At 43.9% G+C, this 12328-nt stretch overlaps 1 protein-coding gene across 3 annotated transcripts in view; it reads right to left on the bottom strand.

Moving 5' to 3' along the window:
• Nucleotides 1–12008, bottom strand: part of C5H7orf57 (chromosome 5 C7orf57 homolog) — a 62032-nt gene extending 50024 nt beyond the window's left edge. Inside the window, exon 1 of one of the 3 annotated variants that reach the window (XM_083188178.1) lies at nucleotides 11873–12008. In XM_083188178.1, coding sequence (XP_083044304.1) covers nucleotides 11873–11878 — 6 coding nt within the window. In that variant the 5' untranslated portion in view covers nucleotides 11879–12008. Of the gene's footprint in view, nucleotides 1–2716; nucleotides 2813–11225; nucleotides 11523–11872 lie in introns of those variants that run through there. The other 2 variants (XM_083188176.1, XM_083188177.1) reach the window with 2 other exon arrangements.
• Between the last annotated feature and the right edge of the window lie 320 nt (nucleotides 12009–12328).

Here is a 12328-nt window from a genome sequence, read left to right as displayed (position 1 = left end):
ACGCAGTGTCGCTGTCACTGCTTGTGGAGGAGGGAGAGCAGCTGTGGACTATTAAAGCCGGGCGTGCAAGAAGGGTGGAGATCTGCGGGGAGGCATCATTGCTGACCCCTGGTAGGTCTCTGTCCCTGCATCCTCCCCATGTCCCTGTGTCCCCCAAGTCCTTGTCCCTGCATCCTACCCTGTCCCTGCGTCCCCCTGGTTCCTGTGTTACCCTGGTCATTGTACCTGCGTCCCCCCAGTCTTTCATTTTCCCCCGGTCCCTGTCCCTGCGTCATCCCTGGTTACTGTCCCTGCGTCATCCCCCGGTCCCTATCCCTCCGTCATTCAGTGGTCCCTGCGTGTCCCCCCCGGTCCCAGTGTCCCCCCTGTCCCTGCATCCCCCGGTCCCCATCCCTTCATCCCCCCTGCCCTGATCCCTGCCTCCCCACGGTCCCTGTGTCCCCAAATTATATGTAAAGTTTGTCTCAATCCATGTGGCAAAACGTGAATTTTTTTTTTTACATCCATGAAGCATAAGATACATTTTATCTCAATCTGGGTGGCATGATGTGAATTTTGGCTCAATCTGGATGGCATAAAGTGAATTTTGGCTCAATCTGGGTGGCATGATGTTAATTTTGTCTCAATACATGTAGCATAACATGCATTTTGGCTCAATCTGGGTGGCGTGACGTGAATTTTGGCTCTTTCATTTTGACATAAAGGTACACATACACCGAGCAATCATGTTTTGCGAGGCGATAAGCGGTCCCCCACATCCCAAAGCACAAAAAAGTGCTGCACCTACTTTTTGAACTAGATCGCACCACATTGCATCTATTTCAAAACAACGCTGCTTTAGCACATCGCATATGTTTTTAAATAGATGCAATGCGCTCTAGTTCAAAATGCACGGAGCACATTGGTCCATGTATGGGCATCTTAACATGAATTTTTGCTCCATCTGGGTGGTATAATGTGATTTTTGGCTAAATCCATTAGAATTTTGGATCATTGTGTGTCGCATAATGTTTAAGGGGCAAGTATTATGGGGTGTGGTGCATAATGTGTATAAGAGATATTTGGTGTGGCACACTACACTCAAGAACACTCCCCTTTTCCTGGAGCACGCCTTCGCCGCGCGCATAGCAACATCCTTCACTTTTCCATACCCCCAATTTCAAATTTCCACTTCAACCACTGGAGGACATTATGTGTAACTTGCACTACTCTGGTCATTATGTGTAAGCCACATTTCTGTGGGCATTATGTGTAGAAGGAACTATTACTGTTGGTATTATATATAAGGGGAACTATTGAGCCATTTAACATTGTTCCCTATGGGAAATCGGGGGCATCGCGTCGGGACCATTTAATGCTTATTTAGCCGCATGCGACGCGACCGACGCGATTTTTTTACTTTTCAATGCATTTCAATGGGAAATCGGGTCCATCGCGTCGGGGGCCATCGCATACCACTATTAAGGGCACAAGATCAATGCGATTGTGGCCGTGCTAGGAAACAAGTACCTTACATTTTTTATGTAATAGAACATCATCATGTTTAGTATAGTCTTATCTGATGTGGGTACACAAAACACAATGATCATGTGGTTGTAGTTACCATGATTGCACGAAAAATGGTGTAATTTGCAATCTCTGTCCTCTTCTCCAATTGTGTCCACACACATCCCTTGTAGATTGCAAATTTATGAGTACCTTGCAAAACATGTTGCAGTGCAGGTGGGGCAGATTTAATATGTGCAAAGAGATTTATGGGTGTGAAGGACAATAAATTGGAACTTTATGTGATGTGTTCCTCATTTTGAATCAGGCCCGAACTGAGGGTTTGACCGTGAATACTCTCTAATATTAACTAGAGTAGCCAATTACCCCCTGTAAAACATTTTTCCCCAAAGTTTTTATCAGGCTATTTCACTGGTTTGCCTCAAAAAGACCTGTTTTGATGCAAAAACACACATGTTTCATTGCTTCTGCCCTGCCACAGACCAATTTTTGTGAAAAACAGGGCTCCTTTTCAGGGATTTTGATTCCCCTGCCTGAATCAGGCAAACACAAACCCTGATAAGCCACTGCAATGCGTTATCTTATCAGGGCTAATTATATTGTCCAGTGCTAGCCTATTACCCGCGATCAGTGATCACAGGTTATAGGATATCCCCCATAGTGAGAATGCTATTCGTTTCCTGATACAGATTGCTTAGTTATAAACAACACAACAGCATTTCATTTGGGAAAACAACATATCTATTCTTATCCCCTGTGACTTTACAAATAAAATTTTGTTTTGTTCACATATTGCATTGTTTATTTAGTTTGCTGAGTATCCTGCCAGGAAAATAATAATGTAAACTATTTCCCGGGTGTTTGTTTGAATCCATAAATATTATTGTGATCTGTTTATCAGGCACCACAATTATCCTGAGTTATTGCAGTAAATTAAGCTACTGAATGCTGTCTGTTAAGCATAAAAATAATAGATAATGAAATAAAAACTGAAAGTGACTATAATGTTCCCGAGCTTTTTTGTGAGACGATCACTTATGTGGGTGTGTATGTGTGTGTGTGTGTGTCTCCAACAGTTCTCACGCCTACACACTTCCTACATAATTTTGTTAAACATACTCATTTATCTTACAATTTAGCTTTTTGATGGCTCAGTGTACACAATCCTCGTTTCATGCCCCAAATTATTAAAAATATTGTGTAAAACTACCTTAAGGCTGTATGTATAAGGTGTATAAGACAAATAAATGTGTTTTGTATTGACTTGGATCCCATCCGCAAGATATTTCATTATGGTATGCACATTTTCTAAAATACAGAATCCAGAAAACTTCTGCCCCCAAGGAATGGGAGACTCAACCTGTGGCAGATCCAACAGCTGAGGAGTAACATGATCTGGGTATGATAGAAATGACAGTATTCAGACATCCATTAATATGCATGTAGGGACATATTTGTCTGATGTGTTTGCACACTTGTATTTAGAATACACGTGGCAGCTGTCATCTTCCTTTAGTTAAGGTAAAATAACACCCTCATATACAACAGGAAAAAAAGGGTATATGGTCACGAGGTCCACCGTATTTAGGTCGACATGCATTGGATTAACCACTGATGGTCATGGCTTAGAACGACATATAAAATAGGTCTACATGTGTATGGTTGACAGGATTGCAAGGTCGAGAGAGGCGTTAGGTTGACAATGGGAATGAGTTTTTCATTATTTTTCATTATTATTATTATTATTATTATTATTTTGAGCCGACAGGCAGTATTTCAATCCCTACTATCTACTACTGCATAGCAAGCGCACACGGTACACTTTGAAGGTGTCCATATTGACTATGTCGATATTCAGGACTAAACAAAAGTGAAAAACTCATCTCGACTTTTTGACTGACAACTTTGCCAATGTCATCCTAATGCCTGTGTCGACCTTAGCCATGTCGGCCTATTTCATGTGTCGGTCTAAGCCATGTTGTCCTTCAATGGTAGACCCAATGCATGTTCTAATATGGGTTGACTTAATGACCAATACTCGAAAAAAAAGTGCAAACCTTGTTCAAATAACTAGGACACTTACAGCATGTTTAGTATTAATAAAAGCATTACTGCCTCACAGCACTGAGGTCATGGGTTCCGTTCTCACCATGACCCTACCTGTGCAGAGTTTGTATATTCTCCCTGTACATGCCTGGGTTTCCTCCGGGTACTCCGATTTCCTCCAACAATCCAAAAATATACAGGTAGGTTAATTGGCTCCCAACAAAAAATAACCCTAGAATGTCTGTGTGTGTGTGTACATGTGGTAGGGAATATAGATTGTAAGCTCCACTGGGGCAGGGACTGATGTGAATGTTCAAATATTCTCTGTACAGCACTGTGAATATGTGTGCGCTATATAAATAACTGGTAATAAATAAATAGTCAGAAAAACACCAACCTAACTGGTTTAGATAGCAATAATAAAATATGACCCCCATTTTATCATTCGGTTGACAAGCATAAGGTCAACAGTCAATAGATCGACCACTATTGGTCGACAGGCAGAAGGTCGACACATGAAAAAGGATTAGGTCAACATGGTCAAAAGGTTGGCACAAGCAAAAGGTCCACATGGAAAAAGGAGGAAATGGACACATATTAGTATACAGCATCCTCTCTCATGGCTCGCTGCTCTTGCCATGTTTCGGGCACGGTGCCTCGTTGCTCTCTGCTCATTATTATATTCTCCCTCTATGCCCACTGGGATGGTAAAGTATGAACAAGTCGGGTAAAAAAAAAAAAAATGAAAAATGCATGCCGACCTTTTGACCAAGTCGACCTAATGCCTGTCAACCTTTTCATGTGTCGATCTTCTGCCTGTCGATCAATAGTGGTAAACCTGGACAATGTCAACCTAATGATCGCATACCCTATATAACCACTATTAATTTGATCTCATTAGCATATTAAGTCATATGAAGCGCAGCACTGGAATGTATGTCTGTCAGCCTTTGAATGTGATGTATTGGAAATCCAACATCGCCTTGAAATTAAAAATACAAAAAGGAGTAAACATTAAACTTCTGTTTGATATCACATCACAATAACAAAGCAATAGGTTCTCACAATTTTAGATGCAATAAGTGTTACAGTGAGAGTAGATTGTCATCTCTTATACACTGTAGTATGCCAAAACTAACCGCTGAGTCTCCCAATGGCCACAGGCCAACTGTTGCTCTGTTCTAGGCACATACAGGAATCCACATCCTAATTATAAGATGGGGCCTAACCTGGTTGCAGGACAAATTTATTCTCAAAATGGGCAAAACCATGTGCACTGCAGGGGGGCAAATGTAACAAGTGCAGAGACTTCGATCTGTGTGAGTTATTTTGTTTCTGTGCAGGGTAAATACTGGCTGCTTTTTTCTTAAGGTGCATACACACTAGGCGTTTTTGCTCAGCGTGTATGCACAGCGATGATCACTTTAATTCTTGGGCTGAAAATTATTCAGTGCATACACACGGAGCGATTTCACCCCTGCCCAGTCATTTTCACTGCTGTGTACGGCTTACAATAGAAGGACGCTAGCAGATGAACAGCAGCTGCAGCATCAGTGCTCACCGCTCATCACCTGCCTATATACACTGGGTGGCTTTTGAGCTAAAAGCAGCTCAAACTACAAAACTGAGCTGCTTTCAGCTCCAAATCGCCCAGTGTGTATGGGCCTTTACACTGCAATTTAGATTTCAGTTTCAACACACTCCACCAAACTCTAACTCTCTCTGCATATATTACATTTTTGCCCAACCTGCAAAGCACGTGGTTTTGCTCGTTTTGAGTACAAATTAGTCCTGCAATCAGGTCTGAATTAGGCTCAAGCTGCCCATGATATGATCATAAACCCCAGGTTTGTGTTGTCGAAAGGCGCGTTTAAGGAAAGCACCTTTAGGTCAAGTGCACAGGACCATGTACACCCATACTCTGATAAGTATCTAACTGAAATTACCTTCGGTATTTATGCTTTCATTATAGAAACATAGAATTTGACGGCAGATAAGAACCACTTGGCCCATCTAGTCTGCCCCTTTTTTTAAACATGTTACCTCAAACCATATTTGATCCTTATTTTTTTGTAAGGATATCAATATGCCTATCCCAAGCATGTTTAATTTGTACTACTGTATTTGCGTCTACCACCTCTGATGGTAGGTTATTCCACTTATCTACTACTCTTTCTGTGAAAAAATTCTTCCTCACATTTCCCCTGAATCTACCTCCCTCTAGTTTCAGTGCATGTCCTCGTGTTCTGTTGCTCCTCTTCCTGTGAAGAATGTCTCCCACCTGTACCTTGTTAAAACCCTTGATATATTTGAAAGTGTCTATCATGTCCCCCCTTTCCCTTCTCTGCTCTAAAGTATTCATATTAAGATCTTTTAGTCTTTCCTGGTACGTTTTGTGATGTAGGCCATGCACCATTTTAGTTGCTCTTCTTTGTACAGTCTCTAATGTATTTATATCCTTCTGGAGATATGGCCTCCAGAACTGAACACAATACTCTAGGTGAGGTCGTACCAATGACCTATACAGTGGCATTATTACTTTTTTCTTTCTACTGCTGATACAGTACCTCTCCCTATGCAACCAAGAATCTGACTTGCCTTCTTCATTGCTTTGTTACATTGCCTACCTGCTTTTAAGTCCCCTGAAATAGTGACACCTAGATCCGTCTCTTCCTCAGTAGTTTCTATTATAGTGCCATTTATACTATATTGCAGTGGTTCCCAAACTGTGTGCCGTGGCACCCAGGTGTGCCTTGGGGGACTTGCAGGGGTGCCTTGGGTTGGTGGTTCAGGACCAATTCAAGTTATTTATGTCCAATATAATAGTCAAATTGGGTACAGACAGTAGGGAATCCTATCCATTACATAACTGATCCTAAGGATGAGTTATAAACACAATTTATTTAACTTAATATGTGTTTCTTACTTTCTTAATGATAAACCTTTTCCTAGGGGTGCCACGAAAAAAATTCTGGTACTTTGGGGTGCCTTGATTCAAAAAAGATTGGGAACCCCTGCTATATTGAGTCTTTGGATTTCTGAGACCCAAGTGCATGATTTTGCATTTTTTGGCATTAAACTGTAGTTGCCATTCTCTTGACCATTTCTCTAATCTACCTAGATCCTCAATCATTTGTTTTACCCCTCCTGGTGTGTCTACCCTGTTGCATACCTTTGTGTCATCTGCAAAAAGGCACATTTTACCCTCAATTCCATTTGCAATATCACCAATAAAGATATTAAAAAGCACTGGTCCAAGTACAGATCTAGTGTTCCCGCCAGGCTGTTTTAGCGGGGCGCTGCGCCCTGCCCGATTTTTTAATGGGCAAAATGCGCCCTGCCCCTAAATCAGCCTGCAGTCTGTCCCGCCGGAGTGCCCGGGCCGTCGCATTGCTGAAGGGGGCTTGCCCGGCCATGGCTACATCCCGGCAGCTCAGTGACGTAGTCATGGCCGGGCAAGCCCCCTTCAGCGATGCGGCGGCCCGGGCACACCCCCATGTGCGATGCGGCGGCCCGGGCACGCCTCCTGTAGTGATGCGGCGGCCCGGGCACGCCTCCTGTAGTGATGCAGCGGCCCGGGCACGCCCCCTGTAGTGACGCGGCAGCCCGGGCACGCCCCCCGTAGTGACGTGGCGGCCCGGGCACACCCCCCGTAGTGACGTGGCGGCCCGGGCACGCCCCCCGTAGTGACGCGGCGGCCCGGGCACGCCCCCGTAGTGACGTCGCGGCCCGGGCACGCCCCCCGTAGTGACGTCGGCGGCCCGGGCACGCTCCCTGTACTGACGTCGTTTCGTTCCTAGAAGGAACACTAAGATCCCTGGGGTACTCCACTTGTAACCTTTCCATCCTTTGACTGTACTCCGTTTACTACAACTCTCTGTTTTCTGTCCTGCAACCACACTCTTATCCATTCAACTATCTTAGAATCCAATCCCAAGCTTTCAAGTTTATTTAACAGTCTGCGATGTGGGACAGTGTCAAAAGCTTTACTAAAGTCTAGATAAGCTACATCTACAGCCCTACCTTGATCTATTACTTTAGTCACCCAGTCAAAAAAGTCAATAAGATTTGTTTGACATGATCTTCCCCCAGTAAACCCATGCTGTTTTGGATCCTGTAAATTGCTGGTTTTGAGATATTCTACAACTCTTTGTTTTAAGAGTGTTTCCATCAATTTCCCTACTACTGATGTAAGGCTCACTGGTCGATAGTTGCTTATGTTAATATTGTACATCCTGATAGTCTCATTGTGTTTGAATTGCACCATAAATGGTTACACCGCTGCAAAAACACGGGTTTTTGCCTCGTTGACCCAGGTCAGCGGCAGTGTAAATGGATGGTGGGGCAGTGTAAATGGGTATGATTTCTCCAGCGCTTGCAGATCAGTGACACCTCTATGGTGTCTCTGATCTACAAGCGCCCTGTGCAGAAAGCAGGCAGGCAGCTAACATCTACGTCACAGGGGCGATTTGCATCGGAACGCCCAGCGGTTTCATGGGAATGCCCATGAAACGCTGGAAGTTCCCATGGGCTGTGCCCTCCGTCACGACCCACACCCCCCGTCCGCACTGCTAGGTGCAAGCGGGACGGCGAACATGAAGTTTGCCATGCCCGCTTGCACCCTGCATCTGCACATGTACAAAACATTGGTCCTGGACCGAAGTAATTAATATAACCCCCATAGTGCATGATGCGTGTATATCTGAGATATACAGTATATCCCTTACATACACACAAACTAATTTTGAGTCCAATCAGTGCGGAGTTCTAGTATGAAAAACCTAACAATGGTATACCTGCTGAGCCTACCAATGGTTACAGGCCAACTGTTGCCCTGTTCTAGGCACATGGAGGAATACACACCCTGATTATAACATGCTCCTCATGACATAATCATAAACCCTGGCTTAGTATTCCTTTTTGTATAAATTCTGTTTTTTGGTTTTCTAATAACATTACATAATCACAAGGACATTTATCAAAATGGTAAACATTATAGCCAAATAAAAAGTACCATATGTCCGTATATAACAATAAACTTGTAATTCGGCTTGCAAGGCCAAGAAGAATTCAGTAAAGATATTACTTTCCAATGGTGACATTACATAACAAGGGGATATAAGGATGGGTAGGAAAACACACAAAGAATATTGCTAATAAAACAGGGGGGGGATTTTCAATGGTCTTATCCTTATAATAATAACATCTTACAGTATTAATAAGTGTACTTAAAATGCTTTCTTTTTTATTCTAGATCGATCAAGCACTGAACACTTTAATGATCTACAGGGCAGCCGAGAGGTATGCCGGGCCCTGGTAAAATTTTAGGGACATGGCCTAATCGTGGGAGGCAAAGTGTTTATATGGGGGTGATAAAACACTCTAAAGTCGAGGGGGGGTGTCCACCCCACCCCCTCAGCAGCAGCACAAACCTACAGTATGAGCTCTCACGCTGTCAGGGAGACGCTCATGCTGAGCCTGCTGTAAAGCATGTGCTGCTGCCCGGGAGGAACAGAGGAGGAAGGGGTCGGACCAGAGCCCACCCCAGGCCCCTCCAGCATGCTTGGGCCTGGGTAATTAGTACCAGCCCCCCCCCCCCCCCCCGGCGGCCCTGATGATCTAACAACACAGGTGTCGGGATATAGGTTCAGATATGTATGCTACTTGAGTTTTAATCTCTGTTGTTCTATATTCCAACCACATCGTCAGTAGAAATCGAACAATGTATTTTTCAGCATCTGGTAATGAATCATAACACATGATTTTTAAAAGCAATTTATGAAGTATTCCTTTTTAACTACCGTATATACTAGAGTATAAGTCGACCCGATTATAAGCCGATGCACCTAATTTTGCAACAAAAAACTGGGAAAACTTATTGGGCAGTATTCAATGAGAATACTGACGACGTGATTCGCTGCACATTCGCCACTGCCCGCTGCGTTCTGGAGCCTCGCCGGCTCCAGTATTCAACGAGTCAGGGGCTCGCTGGCCCTGACCTGCGAATTTGAGCTCCTGCGGCAGACGCCGCAGGGAGCCTGAGGACGGTGGCAGGCAGGGAGATGGAAGTCTCCCTGCCTGCCCCAGAACGTATGTGGGGGGGAGGTGGGCTCCCCGGGTGCCAGGCAGCACAGGCTGCCCCCCGGGGGAGCCAGCAGGGGACCGGGTATATTCACTACACCCGATCATGCATATGTAATGATCGGGTGAAGTGAATATATGAATATCTAATGAGCGGCTCGGCTCCGGCCCCCTGCTGGCTGGTCTGTGTAAAAAAAATATATATATATTTTTTTTTTTATTAAATATATATTCATGTGCTTACAGCACATGAATAAAAATAGCATGCCCCTCGTCAGAATAAAATTCCTGATTTTTTTACACCAAATGTAAAAAACAAAACACTTTATTTTAAAAGTTCACATTCCACTTCACCATAAAAAGATAGCGATTGCTACTCGGTGAATCATGGCGAAAAAACCTTGAAATGTATTCGCCATCTGGTCATTGAATAGGGCGATTCACCGTTTTAGTCAAAAATTCGCCTTACAGCACAAAATCACCATAAAAACATGGCGAATCAGCCGCATTGAATACCGCCCATTGACTCAAGTGGAACCCTCACTCGAGTATAAGCCGAGGGGGGCTTTTTTCAGAATAAAAAATGTTCTGAAAAAGTTGGCTTATACTCGAGTATATATGGTATGTCAATACTCATGTGTTGTATTTCCCTAAACACACACACCACAGAAACCTTAAATATTCCACTTAATAACTTGGGCATATATCAAATATATTATTATTATTATTTATTAACAGTTTCTTATATAGCACATACATATTCCACAGCGCTTTACAAAGTGGAGTCCCTGCCCCAGTGGAGCTTACAATCTATATTCCCTATCACATGTACATGCACACACAGACATTCTAGGGTTAATTTTTGTTGGGAGCCAATTAGCCTACCAGTATATATTTGGATTGTGGGGGAGAAACCGGAGTTCCCGGAGGAAACCCACACAAGTACGGGGAGAATATACAAACTCTGCACAGTTAAAGCCCTGGTGGGAATGGAACATATATACATATATATACATATATATATATATAACGCTTTGAAACGTTGGGATAAAATTCCAGTGTACTGGTTCATTTATTTGTTCGAGTGCCGCCGCCGTCCAGTGTCCATATTCCCCAGGGGCATCCCGGGTCACAAGTGGGGGGCACCGATTCATTATCAATTGGCCCTAACAAGCCCTATAGGAGTGCTGCTCCATCCAGTCTCTCTCTCTCTCTCTCTCTCTCTATATATAAGAAATGGTTATATGCATTACAAAGTAACACCATATGTACCATATGTATAATACAGTATAATAACAAACGATATATTACACTATATGTTAGATATACTAATCTAGGCAATGGACTACTCATTATATGGCCTCCATACGTTAGAAAAGTATGCTAAGACATCTATACATTAGGTTTAATTTATGCTACAGTATGTGTAACTGCTGTGGGTAATGTAAGCAATTGCTATGCTATGTTGGACAGCATTACTACCAAATACGTTATCATTAAAGCATTCTTTTTTAAGATCTAGTCGGCGCTTCATAACATTCCCTGCTAAATAATGCTGCTCAGTGCTCGGTGTAGTAATGGGATGCGGGTACCTGGTGACCGGGTCGCTGCTGGGGTGTGCGAGCAAGTGCAGATCTGTGTACCCGGTGACCGGCCGCCGCTGAGGTGTGCAGAAGAACAGTGCTAGATGCGGGAACCAGGTGACCGGGCCACGGCTGGAGTGTGCAGGGGATGAGACTGAAAACTCCGTTGGAGCAGCAGCAGATGTACACAAAGGCTCCGCCAGCACAACAGCTCCGTCCCCATAGCAACAACAAGCTTAGGTGACGCCGCGGGCGCCGGGGGTAGCAGTTCCGGCACTTGAGCTTTATCATTTATAAAACAATTGTCCTATGTGTGGCGGCGGCCATTTTCCAAAATACCAAAACGAGGACAGCGACAGTATTGGAGCGCAGATCTTACTGCTTATGGCGGCTAGTTATTACAGCGGTCTCGCAGTTAAGATGAGGGTCACTTACTGATACACGTATTGTTGCTCATGGTATCATTATGGGCTAGCGTCCTCAACTGTTGGAAATCGTTCACAGTGTGAGTAAAGGGAACAGTGCAGTAATTGTGACAGCATAGATAAAGGGACAGTATAGATACAGGGACGGTGTGTGCCCATAGCCAGGCGAATCGCCATTCAATCTCCCCTGTACAGTGTACTGGCAGACGGGGGCACACGCACTCCACTAACCTGCATTCTAACGACGATCGAACCTTCCCGAGCACTCCCCTCTGACTCAACTAGTACTGGCACTGGCAGGTTGGCGCTCACTGCTCACCACTGCACCCTACTGCATGTCTGCAGAATAGAGGCTGGGTCGTTATGTCTGTCACTGGCAGGTGCTGTGATCAGGGGCGGCATTCCCTCACCATATTCTGCTTCTGTTCTGTACTATGCATACTGTAGCTGCTTAAGAAGAACTATTGTAATATAATAAAGCTGATATACCTTTTTCAGTTCCATTTAAGGCAAGTGTGTCACAAATAACAAACAATAGGCCTATTGAGAATGGATTGGTAATAATTTAGAAGTCACAGTGGACGCAAGCAAAAAGCAGCCTCTCCAACATAAATAAACGCCCCTTGCTAATTTGTAAATAAATCGCTAATCGCCATGATTTGCAGATCCATTCCTAATTCCCAGAAA

The sequence above is a fragment of the Crinia signifera genome, chromosome 5 (assembly GCF_055691185.1).
Source record: "Crinia signifera chromosome 5, ASM5569118v1, whole genome shotgun sequence".
Classification (NCBI taxonomy): Eukaryota; Metazoa; Chordata; class Amphibia; order Anura; family Myobatrachidae; genus Crinia; species Crinia signifera.
Note: the sequence above shows the minus strand (reverse complement) of the source record. Positions and strands in the feature narration are given on the sequence as shown.